General features: G+C 42.7%; 1 protein-coding gene and 1 long non-coding RNA gene across 2 annotated transcripts in view; one reads left to right on the top strand and one right to left on the bottom strand.

The window, feature by feature from the left end:
- The window catches only part of NUSAP1 (nucleolar and spindle associated protein 1), a 37,355-nt gene that overhangs the window by 387 nt on the left and 10,205 nt on the right, over positions 1-26,763 (top strand). The window contains exons 2-10 of the mRNA XM_050954837.1: positions 5,437-5,502; positions 7,209-7,400; positions 11,478-11,652; positions 14,268-14,399; positions 15,223-15,335; positions 16,138-16,203; positions 17,863-18,050; positions 18,387-18,571; positions 20,960-21,073. Coding sequence (XP_050810794.1) covers positions 5,437-5,502; positions 7,209-7,400; positions 11,478-11,652; positions 14,268-14,399; positions 15,223-15,335; positions 16,138-16,203; positions 17,863-18,050; positions 18,387-18,571; positions 20,960-21,073 — 1,231 coding nt within the window. The remainder of the gene's footprint in view (positions 1-5,436; positions 5,503-7,208; positions 7,401-11,477; positions 11,653-14,267; positions 14,400-15,222; positions 15,336-16,137; positions 16,204-17,862; positions 18,051-18,386; positions 18,572-20,959; positions 21,074-26,763) is intronic.
- LOC127051929 (uncharacterized) lies at positions 17,938-26,299 on the bottom strand. The gene is made up of 3 exons (XR_007774641.1): positions 25,611-26,299; positions 24,974-25,086; positions 17,938-18,024 (listed from the first exon to the last, which is right to left on the bottom strand). It is a non-coding gene; the product is annotated as an uncharacterized LOC127051929 (long non-coding RNA).

Here is a 26,763-nt window from a genome sequence, read left to right as displayed (position 1 = left end):
CGCCCTGAGGACACAGGGTCTCTGCTATGTGTGGAGGTGACCAGCTTACAGTCTGATCCCTGTCCAACGTGGGTTTACAGGGGGTGGAGGTGGGACCACAGCCCCTAAGCTTCCATGTGAACTTCTAGGACATAAGGGTGGCCATGCTGGGTTAGTCCAACAGATCATCTAGCCCAGTATCCTGTCTTCTGACAGTGGCTAATGCCAGGTGCTTCAGAGGGAATGAGCAGAACAGGGCAATTCTCAAGTGATCCATTCCCTGGCTGGGCCAGCTAGGCAAAGGCTAAGGACAACCATGCATGGGTTTGTCTCCCTGCCCATCTTTGTTAAAAACCATTGATGGACCTATCCTCCATGAATTTATCTAATTTTTTAACCCAGTTATACTTTTGGCCTTCACAACATCCCTGCTGACAAGTTTCACAGGTTGACTCTGCTTTGTGTGAAGCAGTACTTCCTTATATTACTGTTAAATGTGGTGCCTTTTAATTTAATCAGCCCACTGGTTCTGTTGTTATGTGAATGGGTAAATAACACTTTGTGGAAGGAAAACACAGTCCTCACTCTTAGGTTGTTTGCAACTTGTCAGAAACAGTTTATTCTCAAGCAATTGTAACGGGGAGAGTGTGGCAGGGACAGGGATTCCCCCTTCTTAGGCAGGTCTCTGCAAGATAAACAATTAGGGCAAGCATTTATACCTTTTGTTACATACAATAATGATCAACAACCGCGTCTGGTTCATATATATATTCCTCCCTGATATCTTACTTTTCTCTACTAGTTCTTGCTATAGTCTGTGTTCCAGGCTTATCTAACACAAGGTCAAACAGCATCTCTTACAGTTTTTCTCACTCACTCAGGCCCTGCCTTGAAGTCTTGCATAGTTAGAGTTAGCCTGACTCTTGCTCTGTTCTGATTTGAAAACTCAGATGTCTATATCCAAATTCCCTTTGTCCACTTCCACAACTTCCTTATTTGCTTTCTCCACCCCATTCATAGACCTCTATCAGAGCCCTTCTTAGTCATCTCTTTTCCAAGCTGAAAAGTCCTTTTTAATTTATCCTCATATGGAAGGTGTTCCACATCCTTAATCATTTTTGTTGTCCTTCTCTGTACTTTTTCTATTTCTAATATGTGTTTTTTGAGATGGGTCAACCAGAATTGCCTGCAGTATTCAAGGTATGGGCATATCATGGATTTATACAGTGGCATGATATTTACTTCTTATTGCCTATCCCTTTCATAATGTTTCCTAACATCCTGTTAGTTTTGTTTGACTGCTGCTGCACATTGAGTAGATAGTTTTCCGGGAACTATCCACAATAACTCCGAGATCTCTTTCTTGAGCGGTAACTGTTAATTCAGACCCCATCATTTTGTATATTTAGTTGGGATTATATTTTCCAATATGCATTGCTTTGCAATTATCAACATTGAATTTCATATGACGTTTTGTTGCCCAGCCACCCAGTTTTATGAGAGCCCTTTGTAACTCTTTGCCGTCTGCTTTGGACTTAGCTCTCTTGAGTAATGTTTTTATCATCTGCAAACCTTGTCACCTCCCAATTTACCCCTTTTTCCAGATCATTCATGAATATGTTGAACAGCACTGATCCCAGTACAGATCCTTGAGAGACACCACGATTTACTTCTCTCCATTCAGAAAACTGACCATTTATTCCTCCCTTTTTTCCCTGTCTTTTAACCAGTCACTGATCCATGAGAGGAGCTTCCATCTTATCCCATGACTGCTTAGTTTGCTTAAGACCCTTTGGTGTGAGACTTTGTCAAAGGCTTTCTAAAAGTCAAAGTACACTATATCCACAGGATTCTCTTTGTCCGCATGTTTGTTGACTCCCCTTAAAGAATTCTTTGCTCTGCTATTTCTGATTCCTCCCACCCCCTACATGTCAGTAACTTGCAACACAATGCCAGATGTATTTCTGGCTATAAAGAAGGTGCTGTCAAAGGCACAATGTAATCTGGAGGGAAGCATTTCTTCCTACCTGTCCACTATTATGTGATAGATAACATCAGGCACATGCAGGGTGTGTTGGTTTTTTGCAGTTGATAGTGACCCCTTGTGGTGGGTGGTAAGCTTATCCAGAAAGCACACATTCTCATCACTAGCTGACTTCCATGGAAAACATCACTGGAGGAACTACAGTGCACAGAACTTGGCAGCTATTGGTGAGCAGCTCAAAGCTGTAGACTAAACCGTAGGTATACTAATGCTTCCCCTAAAGACACAAGGAGAGAGGATGTGGACCATCATGGTTACTGGGCTAGCTGCACCTCTGTCCTCTTTTTGGCCTCTCGTAGTGCATCATCTTAGCTTAGGTATCAGGTCTTTACGTATCCAATTTCACAATTCTTCTACTTTTAAGTGGGACCTAGGCTATGATACTCCACATATCCACCATGTATTATCATGCTTCTTCAATTGAATTCAGTCATCTGCCGCTTTCCTTTCAGGAGTCTGTGATCAGTGGAATATAGTGACCTAAACACCCATCTTAAAGCAAAAGTAGTATTTACTACTAGGAACAAAGCATTAAAGAAAAAGAGGATTCTGAAACAATAGTGTACACACACATCTATCTTACCTAGAGTCCACTCCAGTCACTATCCCTGTCTTGTGGTCTGGATCCTCTATCACCTCATCCTCAGAGCTGTGACAACATGGTCCCTCTGTCCAGTTCCTGAAACCCTGGTGACTCCTGGACTCCCCTAAACAAAGCCTCTCCCAAAACTCCACCCAAAAGAGTGAGCTTTCTAGTTCCCTTCTTCAAGGGGCCACATTGTAATTGGAGAATATAGCACAGAGATGCTTTGCACAGAATTATACCACATTATTTCTTGTTACCTAAGCACATGAGGAATGCACAGAACTATATACAAGCAAACTCTACATGCATTTCACTGCCTCCATTTCCTTACTACTCCAGGGTATTCTGAGGGCTGGGGTCAGAGGCCATTGTGCCCATCTGGAGTCTTTCTTTCTGCTCCAGTGCATAGCTTGATATACATTGACACAGGAGCTCTCTATGATAACAGTTGTAAAGCTACCAGGAGTCTTAACATAGTTAAAAACCTGAGGATTGAGCAGTTGGGTCCCTTCACAGCAACTTGGTGAGTTGCCAGCAGGGAGAGCCCAATCAGATCTGTGACAATAACCCATCCCCAAAGTTAAATACAATATACATCAGTTCTTAAATTGTAATCCATGGAGGCTGCATTGTTCTCATGATGCTGATTTGCCTTGTTTTCATTTACTAAATTGCATTAAAAGAAATAAACAAAATTAATACTTTCCTAATATTACTTTCCTATGCACTAAGTGCTATAGGTGCCTCACGGATATTATGGTGACTGCACATGAGAGAGGAAATGATCCATTAGACCATTTGTGTATCAAAATCTATATTTGTACAGTAATCAAGTTTGAGAACCTTTGCAGTATTTCATTTTGCAACTATTATTTTAGACAAAGAAAAAGTGGGAGAAGGTATTGAGGAAGGGAAAGCTTGGTCAGAATGCTACCCAGGAAGACATTGGAGTAAACTGCCTTTTGTGACCAGAACTTTTTACATTCTGAGAAACTTGCACTGACTTCTGGCACCTTTGCTAGAATGAATGGCTTCACAACTACTTTAAACATGGTGTTGGACTGAAAATAGTCACTCCTTTCAAAAATCTCTCAAACTTTTTTCCAAAGCTGTCTCTTTACTTTGGAATTTCCTAAAAACTTCAAACTCAGTTTAATATCTTGGAAAGCTTCTACCAATCACTTGATTGTCTCATTATACAACCAATAAGGAATAGAGAATAAGCTGTTCCTATAATGTGTTTGGAACTAATGTTGTTTTTTAAAATGCTAAACTAGCTGTGTATTTAGAGCAAAAAAGAAGTCATGCCAAATCAAAGTTGAATTTTATCCTTTCATCTCCAACTGGAATGAGCACCCTTGACTTTGAAAAAAAAAAGATATATGTATGAAATCTGCAAAGGCTTTTAAAAGGCTACAGGATATACTATGCATGGCTACTGTTTTCAAGTTGCTTATAGTTTTCTTTGAGCCATAATGTCTTCAAATTTGTGTTGGACTGAGACTTCACCAGCCAAGTTGCCTAAAATAAAATTGAATAATTTGAGTTAGGGTTAATTAAACTAATTTTCAGAGGTTAAAACAAATGAAATAAAATTATTATGGAAGTACTAATGTTCTCATTTACAGTGCTGCAAAAGTGGCACATTGCCATATTTTTCAGATTTAGAACTATATAAATCAATGATTGATCCTTAACATTCATTCAGTAAGGACTTTTACATAAGGGAGGAGATAAACTTTGGTATTATGCTGATTTTTCCCATTTAGGTCATTGGAAAATTGCCATTAAGCAGCTTAAAAATTCCATTATGCAATTTTTTTGTATTGAGTGTTTTCCCTATTGGCATTATTTACTTAGGAAAGTATGATCTGCATGTGAGCATGGCTCAAAGTAAGTGATGCTGTTGCAGAAATTAGATACAAGTTTTAATTGGGTTATGTTTAACTAGATGAGTCAAAATACTGGCTTCTCTGGAAAACGGATGGATTGTAAGATCTCTGGTCAGGAAAATCTACATCTCTGCTCCAATGAAGCAAGTGAGCTATTCACCAAAGTACTTAAACAGCTCTTAAGTCCCATTGATTTTAATGAGACTCAAGTACCTTCTTAAAATTAGGCTATGTCTACATTAAATGCCACTGGCAACAGTGTGTAGTGTACATGTAGCTACATGCTGCAGTGAAATGCCCTGGCAGAGGGGAGACAGCAAGAAAAGGCTTCAGCAGTTCCTTGCCACTGGAACCTGTCAATGCAGCAAGGAAAAGTTCTGGCAGGGGGAAGGAAGCAGGAAAAGTCTGTCTTTCCCTGCTGCCTCCCTCCTGCCAGAGCCTTTTATAGCTTCCATAATGTTTTCCTGTGGCAAGGAAGAGCTGTAGCAGCAGGGAGCTGGCAGAGATTTCCTCACCACATCCCCGCGGTGGGAGTCTTTTCCTGCAGAGGGAAAAGGTTCCAGCAGCAGGACACTGCACTGATAAAAACAGCAGTGTAGACGGGGAGGTACAGCTTTGGGCCAGCAGTGTGTAGGCTGGTATGTGCAGAGAGACCCACCTCCCCCGAGATGTCTTTTACTCTGCTTGCCTAAGCCATACTTCACCAGCTACACTGCTTATTTATACTTGTGCTGGGGAGCTGGGCAGGTAGGTACTCTACATGTTGCCAAAAGACATACCCTCAAACATGTGTTTTGCTGAATAGAAATGGACTTATGCAGATGCTTAAGTGCTTTGCTGAATTGGTTGATATACAGGGTTGGCATATGCAACATTTTATGTAATGGACTAGTGTCTTCTTTGGGTCACATTTTATACTCTTGACTCCTCTGCAGGCAGACAAATTGCTGAAAACTCTGAAGCAGCACTTTCATGAGCCAAAACAAGAAAATGGAAGTAAGGTAAGAACAGATGTCTGCTGACTTCTTATAATCTTATGAAAGACAATATGCAGAACCATTCTTTCTAAGAAAGTTGCTCCTATTTTGATAATTGCAGTGCATTGCGTTTAATGAAAAGTGCTTCTCATGTAGTGCACATGGTAATATAAATTGAAATTTTTACTTAATCAGTGCATCGTGCTTAATGTGTTCACCCACTGCTGGAAATTGACATTTTTGGTATTCAGTTTAGAAATGGTTCCATATATGACCAGGCCAGCATCCATCCTAGTAATGGAATTCTGACAAAACAATTTGGAGTTAAAACTTGTGCTCCAGTACCTACACAGATTTATCTTTAGTGTGAACTTAAAATGTTGTTAAATGGAAACTGATAAGCTAATGTTCTAATTTGCTCTGATCTGTTCAGCTCCAGACATGAGCAATGGGAAACATATAAAATTCTCCATTGTGTCCTTTGAGAGAAGATCATCTTCACGAGCTGAACCAAGCCTAATGACAACCTAGATCTCAATATTTTAAATACTAGCTGTGAAGGTTTGAACCCACCTCCGGGGAACACCTGTGCTGCTTCTGCAAATAATGCTTTCCCAGGATAGCCTACAAACAGGGAATGCTATGCCAGATCAGTAGTCCATAGAATCTATCCTCTCTGATAGTGGTCAATACCTGAAGCTTCAGAGGAAGGTATAAGAAACCCCATAGACAATTATTATATGGAATAAACCAGCTTGTATGGGAAGCCTTTTGCTAAACCTAGGCAGTTGGGATGGGAGGGAGTGTCCCTTCCTTTTTTTGTTTGTTTATCCTATCTATCTTTTATATTCTCTAACTGGAGATTCTCACCTCTATGAATGTCTAATCCTATTTTGTCTAGCCAGTTTGTGCCTACTACACTTACAAGTTACTCCTCAGGATGCTATAACCAAAGGACATACCAGACAGAAAGTTTATTTAGTTGTTTTTTTTATCCTCATATATTGTTACACTGTATGTATTTAAAAAAAACACAACAAAAACAACCTTCCTCTTTTATTTAGATGTGTTGCCTTTCAGTTTCATTGAATGTCCCCTTGTTTTTATGTTATAAAACAAGGTAAATCAGAAGCTTTTTTTCTCTGTCATTATGTATTGCATATACTTCTATTGTAGCCCTTTTTGTGAAACCATTAAGAACTGATATGATCCTTGTCAGATTCACTCTTCCTCTGCTGAGTCCTTGAACTGTGGTGTATGCAGTAGCAACAGCACAGGTATGCTTTCCCATTGCTAGGGATCAGAGGAGCCCTGTAGGAGGACCACAGATGACATGATCTTTTGCAGGATTTTAAAAAGATCTCTGAGATCTTAAAAACTTGGAGAGCCCCAGGATTCTCCCAGTCACATGTCAAATGCGAAATGCTGCATGTGTTAAATACCTTGATGGAATGCTATGCATACAATAAAAATTAAATGAAAGGATTTCAGATGGAATGCTAACAAACTGCCCTCAAAAACCTAACTTCAGTATTTTGAGGAAAAAGCTGGCATCAGCACACTGATTGTGATGCCAGTGAACAGTGAGAAAGCCAACAGAGTTGTTTGTGAACAGTGGGTGTGATGTATCTGTGTTCCTTTAATAACTTGTGAAGCTCTCTCGTTAGTGCATCTGGCATGAATATGCACATGTAAAGATGTTAGACAATGGTTCCATTTCTCTTATACAGGACTTTGGAAGGAGCGCGTCCTCCTCCACAGACACAGAGCAGCTCAGCAGTCCAGAGCAGGTCAAACCTATTCCAGTGTCCTTTGTCACAAAAAGGCGTGGGAAAGGGAGGAAGGTAGCAACTGCAAAGATGGCCTCCAAGGAGGAAATAAATACTAATGAAGAAGACATGGCGCTTCCTGTTGAGAAAGAGGTAACTCAAGTTTTTCAGGTTTTATTCCTTTATTAAGAGAAATGCAAGTTAAATAAACCTTTGGTCTATTCTGCCACCACTTGGCAGGAAATGCTTGCTTTCAGTAGGAAAACCCCGTAATATTAAGGAGTACACCTCTACCTGGATATAACACAACCCGATATAACACGAATTCGGATATAACCCGGTACAGCAGTGCTGGGGAAGGTGTGGGGCTGCGCACTCTGGTGGATCCAAGCAAGTTCAATATAACGTGGTAAGATTTTTTGGCTCCCAAGGAGAGCGTTATATCGAGGTAGAGGTGTACTTGTGGCACGTTAAGAGACTAACAAATTTATTTGAGCATACGCTTTCGTGAGCTACAGCCCACTTCATCGGATGCATAGAATGGAACATATAGAAAGGAGATATATAGATATAGATATAGATATATATTATACACACACACATACAGAGAACATGAAAAGGTGGGATTTGTTAGTATCTAAGGTGCCACAAGTACTCCTGTTCTTTTTGTGGATACAGACTAACACAGCTGCTACTCTGAGACCAATAATGTTGTTGATTTGTATTTTGGTACCCTACTTTTCTGAAACTTGTGTCAACTGCTAGCTGCGATCAACTATTCCTGTTGTTTAAGCTTATCAACTTCAGATCACCTGTAATCTGCATGGGTCTTTCCCAGAGTCATTAATTTGACTTTAAGTGCTCAAATACCACAGTGGGTACAGTTTAAGCACCTCATTAGAGATTAAGTCCCAGGATACTATAATCATGTTTCACTCTGTTTTCAGGCTAAATACACTCAGCTCTTGAAGGCTTTTTCTTAATAGACATTCTGATCACCAGATGAGTCAAGCAGCCATCTTTCCATTTTTTTTCAAGCATTGAAATATCCTCTTCCTTTCTGTACTCTATATGACACCATATTCTAAGTATGGCTTTTCGATTGCTTTATAGAATAAAGCCACAATATCTCTCTATATAATCATAAACAAGACAGAATTATACTTTGTGCTTGACTTGCCTTTGAAGGCATTCTTTTAGTTAGTAATGGAATAGGGCAAACTCTTCAATTTTCTCATATAGTTTAAACTTGCTGAAACTGTCTTAAATTTGAAGAAACATTTTTTAGACTTATTTTCTTGTTCTTCATAACTGCAGGTTTCTTCAGCAGAGGTTGACGAAGCTTGTTCTTTAGAGAATTCTGAATATTAACTGCCCTCTTTTAAAATGGCCACCACCTTTCGTCCCCATTGTCCCTGGTGGGATTAAAACCAAGCTGCCCTCAAAGAAAGATGATGATCCCCCTTTTGTCAGTTTTTTAAATTATTTATAACTTTTGAAATGTCATTGTTGAGGAAACAGCCAATTTTCTGCTTGTATTTGTGCAGTCTGAAGCACAGCTGTACACAGTATTCCAGGTGCAATTGCACTAAGGCTGCAGAGACATCACTATTTCTTAACTTATCTTGCAGCTGTTGAATTTCTCCTCCTCCACCTCCCCCCCTTACTCTGGCAGAATGACAACTAATGACAATCAAGAATTTTTTCTCTCATCTGTTATCTTTGTTAAAATATTTTCCTTCATGTTTGTACTCTTCAGATAAATAAGGGTTTCTGTGTTCTCCTCTCCCACATCTGTGTATTGTGACATTCTTGCATATTCCAACAAAAGGGTGGAACTCTGTGCTGTACCTAATACATCCAGCAGCACTGGCGTCAAGCAGGTTCATCATCCAACCAATCAGTTTGCATTAAATTCCATGCTTCTATGATACTCTCTATCTCTGCTGGCTAGCTTTGATGAAAAGGGAGTTCTAGCAAGATGGAGAACTTTGCTTGTCCTACCTTGTTTATAAGTAGTCCATCTAATTAAAATAACATGGTAAAAATCTTTTCCTAGCGTTCCTGGAACATTATGTAATTGCTCAGATAACTAGATGATCTCACTCTTTAGCCTAAGCTTAAAGAGCATTGGTCAGTTTGGAAAAATAGAATAAAGGACGTTTTCAGTTTAAGTCATGCCGTTCTCTGAAATGTTAACTAGTATATACAAGCAACACCTAAGATGACCAGAATTGAAATAAAAACTTTCTTCAGTTGGTTTGCTTTTGCATTTAACAGCATTTGGTGTATGGAATGTTTCACTTTCCCTTGTATAGACTGTAGATCTCCCTTTGTGCAGGACTTTCTCTCTAGGTTGGAATGTGAGACTTTTGGTTTATTAAAAAAAAAAAAAAAAGTGAGGGGAGAAAAGGTGCAGAAGGAGAATGGTTTGGTTTGGTTTTTGTTTTGTTTGAAAGGTGCCAAATGGGTATAGCATATTAGGCTAGGTCTTAAACGAAAAGCTTTTTTGCTGGTATAGCTGGGACAGATGTGAGACCTTGGAAACATGGAAGACTGTTATTTGGAGATTTTAATGCAAATTTCCAGTGCTGACTATGCAGATACCCAGCCCTTGGAAGCTTCTCCCCATAGGAGAAGTAAAATTAACTAGTTTTACCTGGTTTAGGAGGCTGAGAGACAAAGGCCAAAAAAATGTAGAGTCAGTCTGATCTGACTCATGGAGAGAGTCACTCTGGACAGAGAACTAACAAACTTATGGACCTACCAGGATCTCATGCAGATGATTGGTCATATCTGCGTAAGCTTAGTATGCATATAGATAGATTTTTTTTTTCCTCTGTAATGTTTTTGACTTAAATAAACGTACTGTACTTTGCGAAAGCTGGTTAGTCACTGACTCTCATTGTTCCTGAGAGAGCAGAACTGCAAGTGTTAAACTAAAGTCAGAGCTGCTGGGACAAGCACAGTGAATGGCAAGGGGACTGCATCCCTAAAACTCTGATCTGGAGGGAGAAGAACATGGAGGTTCCCAGCCTGACACCTAAGGGGATGCTGTCATAAACAGATAGTTAAGGGTTAATGCCTCTTTTACCTGTAAAGGGTTAAGAAGCTCAGTAAAGCTGGCTGACATCTGACCAGAGGACCAATAAGGGGACAAGATACTTTCAAAGCTTGGTGGGGGCAAGTCTTTTGTTTGTGCTCTTTGTTTTGGGGGTTGTTCGCTGTTGGGACTAAGAGGGACCGGACGTCAATCCAGGCCCTCCAAATCTTTCTGAATGTCTCTCATGTTTCAAACTTGTAAGTAACACCCAAGCAAGGCGTGTTAGTCTTATTTTTGTTTTCTCAACTTGTAAATGTTCCTTTTTGCTGAGAGGATTTTACCTCTTTTTGCTGTAACTTTGAACCTAAGGCTAGAGAGGGTTCCTCTGGGCTATATGAATCTGATTACCCTGTAAAGTATTTTCCATCTTGATTTTACAGAGATGATTTTTACTTTTCTTTCTTTAATTAAAAGCTTTCTTTTTAAGAACATGATTGATTTTTTCCTTGTTTTAAGATCCAAGGGGATTAGATCTGGATGCACCAGGAATTGGTGGGGGAAAGAAAGGGGGAATGGTTAAATTCTCCTTGTGTTAAGATCCAAGGGGTTGAATCGGTGTTCACTAGGAACTTGGTGAAAAAGCCTCTCAAGGCTGCCCAGGGAGGGGAAGGTTTTGGGGGTCAGGACGTGTTCCAGACACTGAAATTTTTGGATGGTGGCAGTGTTACCAGATCTAAGCTAGTAATTAAGCTTAGAAGTGTCCATGCAGGTCCCCACATCTGTACCCTAAAGTTCAGAGTCGGGGAGGAACCTTGACAGATGCTATTGAGGAGACCACAAAGGGGGCAGGTGTGCAGTTAAACCCAGAACGGTGACGATAGCAATGTCAGTGGGGGGGGTGTTGTTTTGTTTATAAGGGGTAAGAGATTGCAACACATATACCAGCAAAACCCCTGGTGTACATGCAGGTATAGTGGCAACAAAGTGACTGTCAGTCGGCTTATTTTGCTTGCCAAATATAAGCCATCAGAAAAATCACTTATTTGCTGGTATAAATTGTGTCTACACTACTATGGTTTGATGGTATAGCTATACCAGCAAACCTTTTCTAGTGTAGAACTTGTCCTAAAGAACAGGCAGAACATCACTGGAAAAAAAGGCCTAACCGAAACATCTTTGAACTCCAGAATTATTCAGATACGACAGAAAAAGTACCCCAGGATGGACACAGCAAGAGACTGAAAAGACGCCAAAATGAAGAACCTGTAGCTAAGAACAAAGCTCCTGTGAACCCAGCGATGCATCCCATGCAGAGCCAGCAAAGGGAGAAGATCGTTTCTGCTAAACGAAATGGAGCTGAAAGTAAGGGGAAACTGCAAGTAGTTCTTAGTTTGGTTACTTACAGTACTTCAAACAGGAATTTTGATTTATATACTATGTCTGTAAAAATATTGTGGAATGTCCTGGTGGTCTAATAGCCCAGCTCGTTGGCCCATGACAGATCGTTTGTTTGAGAAACACCTTTCACTTAAAGGTGATATGTGAAGAAACTTTTAAAATTGGACTTGTGCACTTGTTTTCTTTATGAATTTTAAAGAAGGCTTGAAAGTTGGGAGAGGGTGGGGATTCTGCTTGGGTTTTTTCCTTGGGAATGTCAAGTCTGGTCTTCCATAGTTTTGGTGAAGAACTTCTTGGGGATCCAAACATGCCCTTACTTAAATAAACCAATGTATCAAATCTTTAGCAAAGGTCCATTTCCCAAACATTACTTCTTGGAGAACTAGTAAAATAACCTTCACGAGCTTAAAGCAAGTGAAAGGTGAGCAGTTGAGAATGGAAAGGATTTTGGGTCAGGCTGTTCAAAACCTTTTTTTGTTAACTATTTAAATCCAGTTACCATAGCTGGTAGGGTTAGGGTAGACAAGACCTGAATTTCTTATGTGAAAAGCAAGCTGAATATTTAAAAAAAAACCAAAAACCTTTCAGGCCTGCTTTATATATTTTTTAGAAGAAGAAGATGAAGATAGGGTGCACAATCTCAACTCTTTTCCTTTGCAGGTCACCTTTAAATTCAGTGCCTCTTGGATTATCATAAATGTGGCACTCTCTTCCTGAGGAAAGAGGTGGGGAAGAGTACTTCATGTGTTGTACTTCATTGGCCTCTGCTTGCAGATGACTCAACTTTCCCCGATGTGTAGTTAGTATAAATTTATACTCAGGCTAGAAAAAAAATTATTGTTGGGCAACTTAGACAGCAAAAAAACATGTCCAGGCAAGTGAAACTTCATCATTACCTGCCTGCTGTGTTTGATGTGATGCTGAAAATCAGAACTGGTGTCTTCCTCACTTGTGTGTGTGGCCGTGGTCATGAGCAGGTTTCAGGGGATCTGCCAAAATAAACCACAGAGCAGGACCAGCGTTAAACTCGCTGGGCCCCAGGACAGAAAGCCTGAGCCCCATTGCCCAGAGTTGAAGCCAAAGCCTGAGCAGCTTAGCTTTATGAAGTCGCCTATGATGTCAGGCCCTGAGCCATTGTCCTGCTTGCTACCCCCTAATGCCAGCCCTGGCTTTCAATCTACTGGATATGGAGAAAAACAGTTGTGGCACAGGTGGGCCATGGAATTTTTATAGCATGCTGGGGGGAGGGGCTCAGAAAGAAAAAAGCTGAGAACCCAAGCACTAAGCCATACACAATCCCATGCTCTGCTCCAGCAAGATGGCACAATAGGTATGTACAGTCCCTGATTTGCAGCATGGGCATAACTGCTGTTCAGTAGAGTATGCAAGAAAACTATTATGGGAAGCCAACTTTAATGTTTTGCTGCAAGTTAGATATACCATTCAACACACCCAGTTGAGTTTTTCAAGCAACACACAATATAAGAGCCATCTGTTTGACCCAACAATTTGAGCTTTCAGATTGAGAAACAGCTGTAGTATCCCTCTCTTACATCATGATCATAATTCTTGTTTGAGTTTACACTTGCTGCCTTCTGTCTAAGCAATGGTTCCTTCTAGTGACACAAGTGTTCTGTTACAAGCTTACAGAGAAACTTACACACATGGGTTAAAAGAAATCACTAATATTCCCATCCTTTGGTCCCATTGTGGTGGTTTGCGTTTTTTCCCCAACATCATGGGGCTTTTCTATACTGACTTCAGCATGGACCTCAAATAAGAAATAACTGAGCACTCGCTTTCAGTCTACAAATGCTATCATACTCTAATTGAATGTCTTTTTAAAAAATACAGCTGTTTGTGAATTGTATTAAAATGAAGAAAGAAGACTAACTGAATTCAACAGAAATATCGGTGTAAACATGATACAAAAGAAGCTGAATTCAAACCATAAAAATTAGGAAAAGATTAAAGACTTATTGGCTAAATCTTTAGTCACTGTGTGGTTCTGCTCTCAAGTCTCTAAGTAAAAATGTCACCTTCTGTTGAAACAGATAAGCTCCCAGATGTGCATTCAGGTATCTCTGCTTACAATAGTCATGGAAGCTTTTATTATTACTTGTATTAGTGCTGCAGAGCCAACACCGCTAGGAGAAAGTGAGTTGGGTTCTGTTCCTTCTTTATGCATAATCAACAAAATACTACTCATTCTAATGGAGTACTACTCATACAGGGCCAATCCAATTACACTTTGTCCAGGCAATTGGTTGCCACCCAGAGCAGAATTTGGCCTGCAGAACCTTTACTGATGGAGATGCATGAGAAAGAAATAACCTGCCTTGACTTTCCGATACCATGTTGAGCTTGCAGTTGGCAAAGTCATCCTATTACTTGGGTACACCTTTGATATGGAAGCCTCTGAGACACTATAAACATGGAACTCCACAATTTTGTTTTTACTTCTCGTACTAGAGCCCAATTTAAGGGAGTGAATACTTCTTTGGCATACAAGCTTCCAGAGTTTCATGAAGCAAAAGAATAACTTGAGTTTTAGTAGCATTAAGCTAACCTTCCAGTAGTTTTAACAGACTTGTTTGATTTGATTGTACCAGATGACACTCTCCCAGCCCATCCTCCAGCTGGGAAGATCCCTCGATATGTAAACCGTCTGTCTAAAACCGGAAGAACAGGAGTGAAACCCATTACACCAAGTAAGCTATTTACTATCTCTGAAAACAGGCTTATTGTCCATGTATGAAAGGACACTTGCCTGTTACTGCCTAAATGAATCCAATCTCATTCTTTTTTTTTAATGTGGGGCTCGAAATCTCATAGGGCTTGCTTGGGGAAAACATCTTGCTCTTTTATAAAGCAATTGTCGTGGCTCTGAAGTGTTCCAATGTGGTGTATATCTGCCTGTGTTTCTCCAAAGAGCTAGTTGTGTGTTGGTAGTAGATAAATGTGCTTTGAAACCCTCTGGGTGAAAAACATTTATATATGTAAGGGTTTTTTTAACATCAGACAGGAATGCTAAATTAAGTTACTATCATTTTTTCTTTGAACTAATGATCTGCTCTAAAATGGATGCCCAGTAACTGAATAAATAATGACTTGCCATTAGTTTAGGATTAGTCAAGGCAGAGATAGGTGACCACTTCCATGTGTTTTTAATCACTTAGACCAATGGTTCTTAACCTATTTACCATTGCTGGCCACATATGAAGCGCTCTGTTATGTAGACCACATCTACACTAAAATATATATATCTATACACAGCCTGTATGGCCCTGAGGCTGTCACATGGGCCACACCTGTGGGCTGGTTGGGCCGCAAGCTGGCCGCAGTTTGAGAACCACTTACTTAGACTCACAGGATACAGTCAGGAAAAATTGTGCACTTAGTTTTGTTTTTTTCTTTTGTCTCCTATCCCCTAGTGACAATTATTCCAGGTTTGCTCCATCCTCTGATCATTTAAACTTGCCTATAAATGAGCAATCTTGACAATTTCTCTTTCATATTTTTGGAATTTTGAAGATTTCAAGAAGCTGCATGAGGCTCACTTCGAGAAAATGGAGTCTATTGATGCCTACATTGAGAGAAAAAATAAACTGATTGAAAACTTCAGCAATTCTATCAATGAGGTCAAGGTAGGAATCAATAGAGGATCATATCTCTCATCCTTACATTCTTCTAAAATCTAGAGAGGGTTCATTATTGCATTATCTCCTCACAGACGCTCAGTATGAGTCATACATTTATGCATGTGGCTAAAGAATCATTTTTGAGGAGTAGTTGACTGGTAGGGGGCCCCTGCAATTTCAACGATCCTAACATCCCATAGACTGTGAGGATATAAGTCTATCCTGAGTACTTTTGCTGTACCTCCAGGCCTGTTTCTGCCTGCCACAGAACTAACCTTTCTCTGACTCTATTGTGGTAGCATAAATACTTTATAAGTAGTTCCTAAAAAAAGAGGAAAAAAAAGTAGACTACTAATTACATTGGTGGGGTTGTTTGGCTTTTTTGTCTACCTTCTTAATTGTGTCTGGGTTGCCATGGAACTTGAGCATCTTAAAAAGTGGGATTTAAATGGTGGTCTTGACCTGTTAATGCCCATCCAAGGTGGAAAACTTAAGTGCTTTTTATATACCTTTTATGGAAAGGCATTCGACTCACCTTCAAAAGACGTCACATGTAAATGGTTCTTCATGGCCCTTGATCTCTCTCAAATTCTGTATTCTAAACTTAAATGTGTGAGAATTCCAAAATAATGGCATTTTCAGATGTGACAAATGTGTGCACATGCCAAGATTTACAGCAGTGTACTCCAATGAATATGGTCAAAACAAGAACATTGAAACTTATTCTGAATGTTACGTTTCTTATCTTGCTGATAGATACCAAGTTTGTGGATGAGTATTTAAGACTCCATACATTTTGTTTTTGCAGATGTTGGCTAAAAAAACTAACCACCCAAAAGCATGTGAGAAAGGAACTCCGCACAGCAATTCTAAGGTGAGTTCCCCTCACCGATAATATCCCCCCCCCGATAATCTTGTCTGTCTAGTTACGAGGGAGAGCTTCTCTTTTTTGAAATATTATTCTTTTAAAGCAGATTGATCTGTGCACTTATGATTAAATGTATTATGTTCTGTAGCTCCAGCACAATCCAGGCAGCAGGCAAATTAGTCGAAACAATAGTTAAGAATAAAATTGTCAGACACATAGAAAAACATAAACTGTTGAGCAATAGTCAACGTGGTTTCTGTAAAGGGAAATCGTGTCTTACTAATCTATTAGAGTTCTTTGAAGGGGTCAGCAAACATGTGGACAAGGGGGATCCAGTGGACATAGTGTACTTAGATTTCCAGAAAGTCTTTGACAAGGTCCCTCACCAAAGGCTCTTACGTAAATTAAGCTGTCATGAGATAAAAGGGAAGGTCCTTTCGTGGATTGAGAACTGGCTAAAAGACAGGGAAAAAAGAGTAGGAATTAATGGTAAATTCTCAGAATGGAGAGGGGTAACTATTGGTGTTCCCCAAGGGTCAGTCCTAGGACCAATCCTATTCAATTTATTCATAAACGATCTGGAGAAAGGGGTAAACAGTGAGGTGGCAAAGTTTGCAGATGACACTAAACTACTCAAGATAGTTAAGACCAAAGCAGATTGTGAAGAACTTCAAAAAGATCTCACAAAACTAAGTGATTGGGCAACAAAATGGCAAATGAAATTTAATGTGGATAAATGTAAAGTAATGCACATTGGAAAAAATAACCCCAACTATACATACAATATGATGGGGGCTAATTTAGCTACAACGAGTCAGGAAAAAGATCTTGGCGTCATGGATAGTTCTCTGAAGATGTCCACACAGTGTGCAGAGGCGGTCAAAAAAGCAAACAGGATGTTAGGAATCATTAAAAAGGGGATAGAGAATAAGACTGAGAATATATTATTGCCCTTATATAAATCCATGGTACGCCCACATCTTGAATACTGTGTACAGATGTGGTCTCCTCACCTCAAAAAAGATATTCTAGCACTAGAAAAGGTTCAGAAAAGGGCAACTAAAATGATTAGGGGTTTTGAGAGGGTCCCATATGAGGAAAGATTAAAGAGGCTAGGCCTCTTCAGCTTGGAAAAGAGGAGACTAAGGGGCGTTATGATAGAGGCATATAAAATCATGAGTGATGTTGAGAAAGTGGATAAGGAAAAGTTATTTACTTATTCCCATAATACAAGAACTAGGGGTCACCAAATGAAATTAATATGTAGCAGGTTTAAAACAAATAAAAGGAAGTTCTTCTTCACGCAGAGCACAGTCAACTTGTGGAACTCCTTACCTGAGGAGGTTGTGAAGGCGAGGACTATAACAATGTTTAAAAGGGAACTGGATAAATTCATAGTGGCTAAGTCTATAAATGGCTGTTAGCCAGGAAGGGTAAAGAATGGTGTCCCTAGCCTCTGTTCATCAGAGGATGAAGATGGATGGCAGGAGAGAGATCACTTAATCATTGCCTGTTAGGTTCACTCCCTCTGGGGCACCTGGCATTGGCCACTGTCGGTAGACAGATGGACCTTTGGTCTGATCCGGTACGGCCGTTCTTATGTTATGCCTATCCGAATGCTAAACTCTCGTAGAATGTGCTAAATGCCCAATTCTGTGTTTCTAGAAACGCTCCGGTGGCAGAGTGTTTTTATTCAGCCCACATCCCCAAAGAGGAAGGTTCTCTGCCAGCTGTACTCCAGGCAACTTGCGACGCTCCCCACGCATCTCTGTAGGCACCGCAAATCGGAGTATTTTATCTCAGAAATCTTCATTCAATCCCTCCCTTCTCTCAACAACCAAAATGAATGTCAGGTAAAAAGGACTCACCAAAAACATCAGTCAAGCATTTGGTATAATATATGAACAACACAGTGAACTAAATCATGAAATTTAAAAATTGAACTTGAAAATTAAATTGCAATAAAAACATTGTGTGATTGTTGCATTAGTTGTTGATAGCACTTGATGCAGATTCAAATTCTTGTTCCATGTTCATGACAAAGAATGTGCCATAGGATTATGTATTACAGCATTTCATGTTTTCTCCAATAGATAAGAGACTTACATTGGTTGAAATGTTTTTAATGAGCACCTGTTAATGCAGGAAGGTTCAGATCTTTATTCCGACTAATAACTACTTCCTTTCAGATTCTCAGAAGCTACAAAAGATAATGAACACAAGCGCTCCCTTACCAAGACTCCATCTAGAAAGTCACCATTCTTGGAGATTTGCACACCTGATAGTCATAAAAGTGGCAAACCCACAATTAGAAAGAGCACTAATGGAAATGGAACAAACCATGAGCTGACTGCATCAAAGACCAACCCTAATGGTAATCTTCTGAGAAACTGATGCTATAAAATGTACATAATATTTGGAAACAAGCTTTAATGCTTTAGCAAAGGGCAAGGGGGAATATATTATTTCCCAAGACTAGAGTGATTCTTTAGGGGACTGCAATATCTTGTTTTTAAATTTATGTTTTCTTTCAATCCTTTGACCTGAAAAGGGTAGGTGCTAAAAATCTTTGGATAAGATAAAAGGCGAGGAAATTATCTCCAGTCTAGCTGTTCTTATTGTGTGTGGATCTGGCCCGCGGGACTGCCCCTGTGGCGCAGTGGGTCCCGCACGACTCTCCAGAAGTGGTGGCACCACACCCATGCAGCCCTTGGGCGGGGTGAGGGGGGCGGGCAGAGGGCTCTCTGCATTGCTCTTGCCTCTAGACATTGCCCTACGCAGCTCCCATTGGCTGAAAACAGGGAACTGTGGCCAATGGGAGCTTCGGGGGAGGTACCTGGAGGTGCAGCAAGGGCAGCACACATGAAGCCCTCTGACACCCCGCCCCCCCAGGAGCTGCAGCACTTCCTGAAATGGCATGGGGACAGGAACAGGGCAGACAGGCAGGGAGCCTGCTCTGGCTTTGGTGCGCACCACTGCCACCCTGGAGCCCGAAGCCCTCCTGCCCCCCAACTCCCTGTCCTGAGCCCCCTCGTACACCCTGCACCCCTCCTGCACCCCAACTCCCTGCTCTGAGCCCCCTGTAACACCCTGCATCCCTCCTCTGCCCCAAATCCTTGCCCTGAGCCCCTTTCTGCACACTGCACCCACCCCCCCGACCCCCTGTCCTGGCCCTGCATACAATTTCCCCATCCAGATGTGACTCTCGGCCCAAAAAGTTTGCTCACCCCTGTATTAGCAGATAAAAGTGCCTCAAGGAAACATAAAAGCACCATTGCAGACTTGGTATTAGAGTACTCCAGAAGAGGTTTAAGTGTCCTTGTAGAAAAGCTCCCTGGACCACCAAATAACCATGCAATGGAATAGGGAAGGAGCTATCATACTTGCTCAGGAGAAGTGGAAAACCATGTATGGTGTGATGCATGACTTACTAGTCTCAAAATATATGCATACAATTGTATAGAAGTCCCACTTCTGATAATAAAACTAACAGTTCATATCCTACGGAGTATTGAAGTTGAGAGCAGGGAACCAAGCGTTGGGACAGCATGTGAAGGTCATGTCCTGAGGTAGAAATAAATTAGATAGCTAAAATAAATCAATCCTGAGCAAGAAGTCAGTATTAGAACAGCTTGAGTGGTTTACTTTGTTTTGGGTAGTTCGGGATTAGGGTTAAATTCAACATTTCTTGGAAGTGTTGATAAAAGTTTGTATGGGATAGTAGCTGGCCTACATATAAGGAATAAGGTACCCCAGGTAGTCTTGTTTTCTTAAACATCTTAAGAAAGGACTGAACTCCTCACTAGTGACACCTCACATCCTATGTGCCACATAGGACGTATGTGTCAAGGACCTAAGAATGGTATGCAGGCACTTATGCCAATCAGTACAATATCCATTTGTTGGTTATCTGTTTTTTCTGTTGAAACGTGAGATTAAGACATAGAGACTCTTGAACTGCTAGGGAATTAATGTTTTTTAAATGAAGACTTAGATTCTGGAGTAAATTATATAGCATTTTAAAAATAATCCCTGGTTCTGTAGCAAGTTACATGACCATGTAAATTGCATTATACATGTGAATCACAACTTTTACTTGGTACTAAGAGTTTGCTCAGTGGTGTGCAAGTAGAACTGTTAACAGCCATCCTGTACCCTCAGTGTCTTCCAGTGTGGACCACGTGCTAGTCTGTGTCACAGACACTTCCCTTTCTAGTCATAGTTTTGTGGACCACCTTCCATGCTCCTCATGATTTGCTCCTCCTTATGTAACCTACAGTAATTGCTTACATGAAAAAATAGCGATAGTACTTAATGTATTTTTAGTTGTGATTTAAGGTGACAACTGGAAATAAGCATCATGTGATCAGCGTGCTCTCCGTAGACCACTGGGAGACCACAGGGCAGTTGAGAAAGGCTGAACTAGATATATGGCTTAGGAGATCTGATACACACCAGAGCTATCTACTTAAAACCAAACCAAAAGAGTGAGACCTTCCACATCTGCCCTTTGTACGCTATTGCCCCATATTGTTCAACCTCTTCCCTGTTGTTCAAAGTGTTAAATGTGTTTTCAGTGGAATACATTGTATAGTGTGTGGATCCTTGGTAGTTTGTAAGACCCTATGGTACTTTGGTTTGACTGGCTTATAGAATTGGGCTGTTGTAGTGCTCTCCTTGTGTAGTTTCCCAACTGTTTGCTTTTAGGAGTGGAAATTCTTGTGCCCTCTCTCTAAACATGGTACCCTGGTTTTCTTTTTAGCTGTTACACCATTCAAATTTGCAGCTCAGACTGCAGAACCCACAAGTACCAAGAAGCCAACATTTGATCTGAAAGCAAGTCTGTCAAGGCCACTTGGATATCAGCCACACAAAGGTACTGTGACTTTGTGCTATTTCCATGAGGGAGACAAAAGCACTGAGCTTATGAAAGAGGGCATTCTTACATTATGTGCAGCAACAAAGCACCTCTGTCATATCACATATCTGATCACACACTCTACATGGGGATGTAGACTTAGAAATGATCACTTGTGCTCTGAAGTTAAACCATTCAAAGTACGTTCTCTAGCAGAGAGACTTTTGTTAAGACAATCTGGGCTTTTAACAGCTGGACTGGTTCTTTCTGTTTGCTGCTAGAGGAATTCTAGTTTCTCAAGTGTTTAGACACACTGCATTCTAGGTGTCAGAATATCAAGTTCAAATTAACAGGCAACTTTTTCCAAGCCCTGTCTAATACCTGTTCACCAGGCCGAAAAAAACACTCTCCTGTTGAGCCTATAGATGCTGGATTCCTGCTGACTGAGCTCTGCTGCCTATTAATGCTGCCCTCCTACCACCACCACACAAAACAAGTCAGTTCTGAGACACCTCTACAACAACATATGTCCCCCAATAAATCAAGTTCTTTGAGTGATTGCTCATGTCCATTCCATTGTAGGTGTGTGTGTTTGCCACATGCACTGGTGTCGGGAATTTTTCCTTCAGTGGTATCCATAGGAGACTAGCTCCGGCACCCTCTGGAGTGGTGCACGTATGTGCCAGTATAAGGGGCACCGCTGTCTTCCCCCCTCCCTCAGTTCCTTCGTACCACCAGTGACAGTGCTGGAACATCTCCTTGCCTCGGCTTGCTTACTTCTCTCAACAGTGTCTAGTTATGAACTTTTTGTATATAGTTGTTAAAAACTTTTATAGTTTTACAGTTCCCTAGTGTTAGAGTTACTAATAGTTGGTTAGTCCTGGATGGGACTTAGCCTAGGGACGGGGCCTTGTGACTGCTGCAAGAAACCTATGCCAGTCAGTGATCCCCATAAAAGATGTCTGAAGTGCTTGGGGGAAACCCATGTGAGTGACAAGTGTCACATCTGTAAGAGCTTCAGACCACGAATGAAAAAGAAGCAGGACGTTTGTCATTGAGTGTTCTTTATGGAGTCAGCCTTCGCACTGGCATCGGAGCCGACTAGATCAGACTCTGCTCCAAGCACTGCAGCCTCGGTGTAGAGCGTGCTACCAGCACCGACCTGAGACTGGCACCAATCCCCATCCCTGGTACCAGTTGAAAAGCAAAGAAAGGCCAGGAGAGGGCATTATCCTGTATTCCGTAAATGGAAGGAGAGAGCCAGAGGACAGCGAAGACCTATGAGGGGCAGTTTTTTCTCTATGGATGGTGGCCAGGCTCCAGCACCTACAGAGCTGTTTGAGCCCTCTTTGAGATCTGCCCACCACCCCAGAAAGCAGCAGAGGCACTCAGCACCTGATGGTGCTGTCCATGGCAGAGGCTGCTAAGAATATATTGTCCCTTCTGGTGCCGCCCATGCCTGCTACTAAGGTGCACCATTCCAGGGAAAAACCCACCCTGGGACCCTTACAGTGGTCTTTGTCAGTGCAGCAGCGCTTACCTGAACAGTGCCACCAGCCCCCAGATGTGGGTCAGCTTACCTACCAGAATTCCCAGTGTTGTTCTCCAGTTTCCAGGCAGTGTTCACTGGGATCCCGGCATCAATCACCGGCTGTCTGGCACAGACCCTTGGAGGCGCATCATCAATCCCCAGAACTCCGGCGCTTAGAGCATCTGAATAGGTCTCCAGGCTCACGGTACCGTTCCGGAGGGTTGGTACACTGGTCCCCCAAGTCCTGTTACCAGTCTCCCTCCAGTTCACTGTTACTGATCTCCATGGGCATGTTGATGGTCTCCAAGATATCAATCCTCTCGCTCCCATTATCACTCCTGGTCCATGGAGCAGCACAGCTCTCACAGCGTGAGGCTTCAGTAATCAGGGTACTGTCGCCGAACGCAGCCGCCAGTCACCGGAATCGTGGCACCGAGACATCATTCCAGTGGAGATCCGCAGAGAGAGCCAACAGGAACAGGGTAGACAGGTGACATCAGTCCTGTCCGGTCCCCCAGACAAGTCTCCTCTCTTCAGGCTCTGAAAGCAATGAGGAAGACGTGCCCGCAGGCCAAGGCCACCCACTAGGACCACTGGCATTTCCTTCTGGGCCCCCAGGGGCTGCATGGCCCCCAGGCCAATTGCCAACCCCCTGGCATCTGTGGAATCCCTGGGCATTTCTGCAACCATCACTGGGGCATCAGTTGGTCTCAGGGTCATCGGAAAGACAGTGAGCCACAGTCTCCTGCCCGCCCCTTGACTCAGAAGCGGAGTCAGAAAAAGCTTCACAGGGACAGCCAGCTGCAACCAAGGCTCCTCTGGCAGAGGGAGTAGAGTTACTTGGCCCACCTATACCTGCCTCCTCTGCCCGACAAGGCGATAGCGGGGCCCTCTCACACAGTCCCCCAGGATGACACAAAAGCCCACCAAGAGCTTTTGAAGAAGGTGGCTTCAAACCTCGGGCTGGAAGCCAAGCAGCGGGTGGAGCCCTGGGACTCCCTGTTTGATGTGCTGAGTGCAGCAGCCCCCTCAAAGGTGGCATTACCAGTTCGTGAGGGAGTTGTGAAACTGATAAAAGCCCTTTGGCAAACCCCCTCCTCCCTGCCCCCCATCTCTAAGTGGGTGGAGCAGGAGATACTATATCCCCACTAAAGGGTTTGAATACCTGTACAAACGCCTTGCTCCAAGCTTGCTGGTGGTGTCAGAAGCCAATGAGCACGATAGACAAGGCCAACGGGGATCGACCCCTAAGAATAAGGAGATGATGAAGCTCGATCTTTTCAGTAGAAAGATTTGTTCTATGGCCAGTCTTTAACTAAGAGTGGCCAACCATCAGGCCCTACTTGGCCACTATGATTATAACATTTGGCAGTCTGTGGTCAAGTTCTATTCTGGAGGAGGGCAGAATGGTAGTCAGGGCAGGCAAGCAGCCTCGGATGCAGCGGACTCTGCATCCCGGTCTATGACTTCGGCCATTTCAGTGAGGTGGGCATCCTGGTTGTAGTCGTCGGGTTTGTCAGCAGAAGTTCAGCAATCCATCCATTACCTTCTCTTTGATGGCTTGGCATTGTTTGCAGAACAGACAGCAAGTTGCATGGCCCTTGCACTCACTGGGCCTGTACACTTAGGTGCCCACAAGGAAGTGGTTCAAGCCGCAACAGTCCCACAGGTTCAGGGGCCTTTCCCGTTCAGAGCCATTCCTTAAAAAGGGCAGGGGCTACAAGGCCTGGCAAGGCCATCAGCTGGCCTCCTCAGCTCACTCAAGCTCTAGCCTCACCTAATTGGGTAATAAGCAGGCATTTTGAGGGTGTGTTCAAGGGTGAACTTCCAGCCTGTGTCCTGGATCCAGCATCCCTGTTTTTTCCCAATCGCCTGTCTCCCTTCCTCCCTGCCTGGGCCTCTATAACATCGGACCAGTGGGTCCTCAGCACAGTTGCAGGGGGGTATACCCTTGAGTTTATTTCTATTCCCTTCCTCCCTCCCTGTCTGTTTTCAAGGACTCTTCTCACAAGCATCTACTCGCTCAGGAGGTGCAAGGCCTTCTGCGGATGGGAGCAGTAGAGGAAGTTCCTCTGCACTTACGGGAAAAAATTTTTTATTTCTGCTATTTTTTGATCCCAAAGGTTGTCTATAACCCATCCTCGACCTGCGGGGCCTCGATAAGTATCTCAAGAAGTTGAAGTTCCGCATGGTCTCCCTGGTCTTCATCATTCTTTTCCTGGATCCTGGTACATCACCCTCAACCAGAAGGATGCCTACTCACATATCAATATTTCAGGGACACAGACAGTTCCTACGTTTCATACTACCTATTTGCAGTGCTCCCCTTTGGCCTAGCAAAGGCATTAAGGGTATTCACGAAGTGCATGTTGGTGGTAGCGACCTACCTCAGATGTTGAAGTATGGGTAGATTTGGATACCTTGACAACTGGCTCATCAAGGACCACTCCAGGTCCAGCGCAGTGTTAAGAAGTTGCGGACCACTTGCCAAGCTTTAGGTCTGTTGATAAACGAACAAAAATAAACATTAATTCTGATTCAAAGGATAGAATTTGTCGGAGCGGTACTCGACTCTATCCGAGCCAGAGCATTCCTGCTGGAGACCAGGTTCAGGGCAATGGCAGATCTGATTGCCAGTATCATAGCCCATCCGCTTGCCACTGCCTGGGTCTGCCTCAGACTACTGGGGCACATGGCAGCATGCATGTATGTTGTCTGTCATGTGAGACTCAGGCTGCGTCCCCTCTAGATGTGGCTGGCATCAGTCTACTCCCTGGACAGATATCACCTGGACAAGATTGTCACGATCCCACCCCACATGTATTTACCTCCCTGCAGCATTGGTCTGATCCAACTCTGGTAGTAGAAGGTGTGCCATTCGTAAGCCCATGACCCACGGTCTCCCTGATTTCATATGCGTCTGACCTCGGTTGGGAAGTGCATCTCTGCGGATGCAGGGATTATGGTCTCGGGAGGAGCTTGTGTTAAAATTAAATGTCAGAGAACTCAAAGCCATTTGCCTACCTTGTGGAGTCTTCCTTCCCCAGCTGTCTGGTCAGGTGGTGCAAGCGTTGACGAACAACACAGCCTCCATGTTCTATGTCAACAGGCAGCGGGGAGGTGGTTTGTCGGCTCTGTGCAAAGAAGACCTATGTCTATAGGACTTCTGCATTCAGTATGCAATCCACCTGGAAGCCTCGCACCTCCCTGGCACCCTGAACACATTGGCGGATCACCTCAGCAGGCCTTTCTTCTCTCACCCTTCACTCAGAAGTTGTCAGGATGCTCTTCCAGAAGTGGGGAGCTCCCCGAGTGGACCTGTTCACCACCAGACAGAACAGAAAGTGTCATCAGTTCTGCTCTCTGCAAGGCCTAGGCAGATGCTCATTTTCCAATGTCTTTCTCCTGTCATGGTCCACAGACGTGATGTACGCCTTCCTGTCGATTTCTACTCATGAGCAAGGTTCTCTTGAAGATCAGGAGGGACAAGGCGTGGGTCACGGCCATACCAGCATTGGTTCAGCATGCTCATGGACCTGACCCTGTGGCCACTTTACAGCCGCCCAGAGAGAGTCTCACAGGATCATGGTCAGCTCTTGCACACGAACTTCACCTCCTTCCACCTCACGGCTTGGCTGCTGCATGGCTGAACCTAGAGGAACAAAGTATCAGAGGGGTAGCTGTGTTAGTCTGGATCTGTAAAAGCAGCAAAGAATCCTGTGGCACCTTATAGACTAACAGATGTTTTGGAGCATGAGCTTTCGTCGGTGAATACCCACTTGTATCTGATGAAGTGCATATTCACCTATGAAAGCTCATGCTCCAAAACATCTGTTAGTCTATAAGGTGCCACAGGATTCTTTGCTGCTTTTAGAGGAACAAACGTTCTCTAGTCAGGTATAGCAGGTTCTCCTGAAGGGCAGAAAACCCTCTACCAGAGTGGCTTACGTGGAAAAGTGGAACCATTTCTCCCTTTCGGAGTGGACTATCTCCCTGACCCAGTCGCCTCTGCAATCCATCCTGGATTACCTACTTCACTTGAACCACCAGGGCTTTGTCTTTTCCTCGATCAAGGTCACCTGGCAGCCATATTGGCCTTAGAATCATAGAATATCAGGGTTGGAAGGGACCTCAGGAGGTCATCTAGTCCAACCCCCTGCTCAGAGCCGGACTACTC

This window comes from Gopherus flavomarginatus, chromosome 5 (genome assembly GCF_025201925.1).
Source record: "Gopherus flavomarginatus isolate rGopFla2 chromosome 5, rGopFla2.mat.asm, whole genome shotgun sequence".
Taxonomy (NCBI): domain Eukaryota; kingdom Metazoa; phylum Chordata; order Testudines; family Testudinidae; genus Gopherus; species Gopherus flavomarginatus.
Note: the sequence above shows the minus strand (reverse complement) of the source record. Positions and strands in the feature narration are given on the sequence as shown.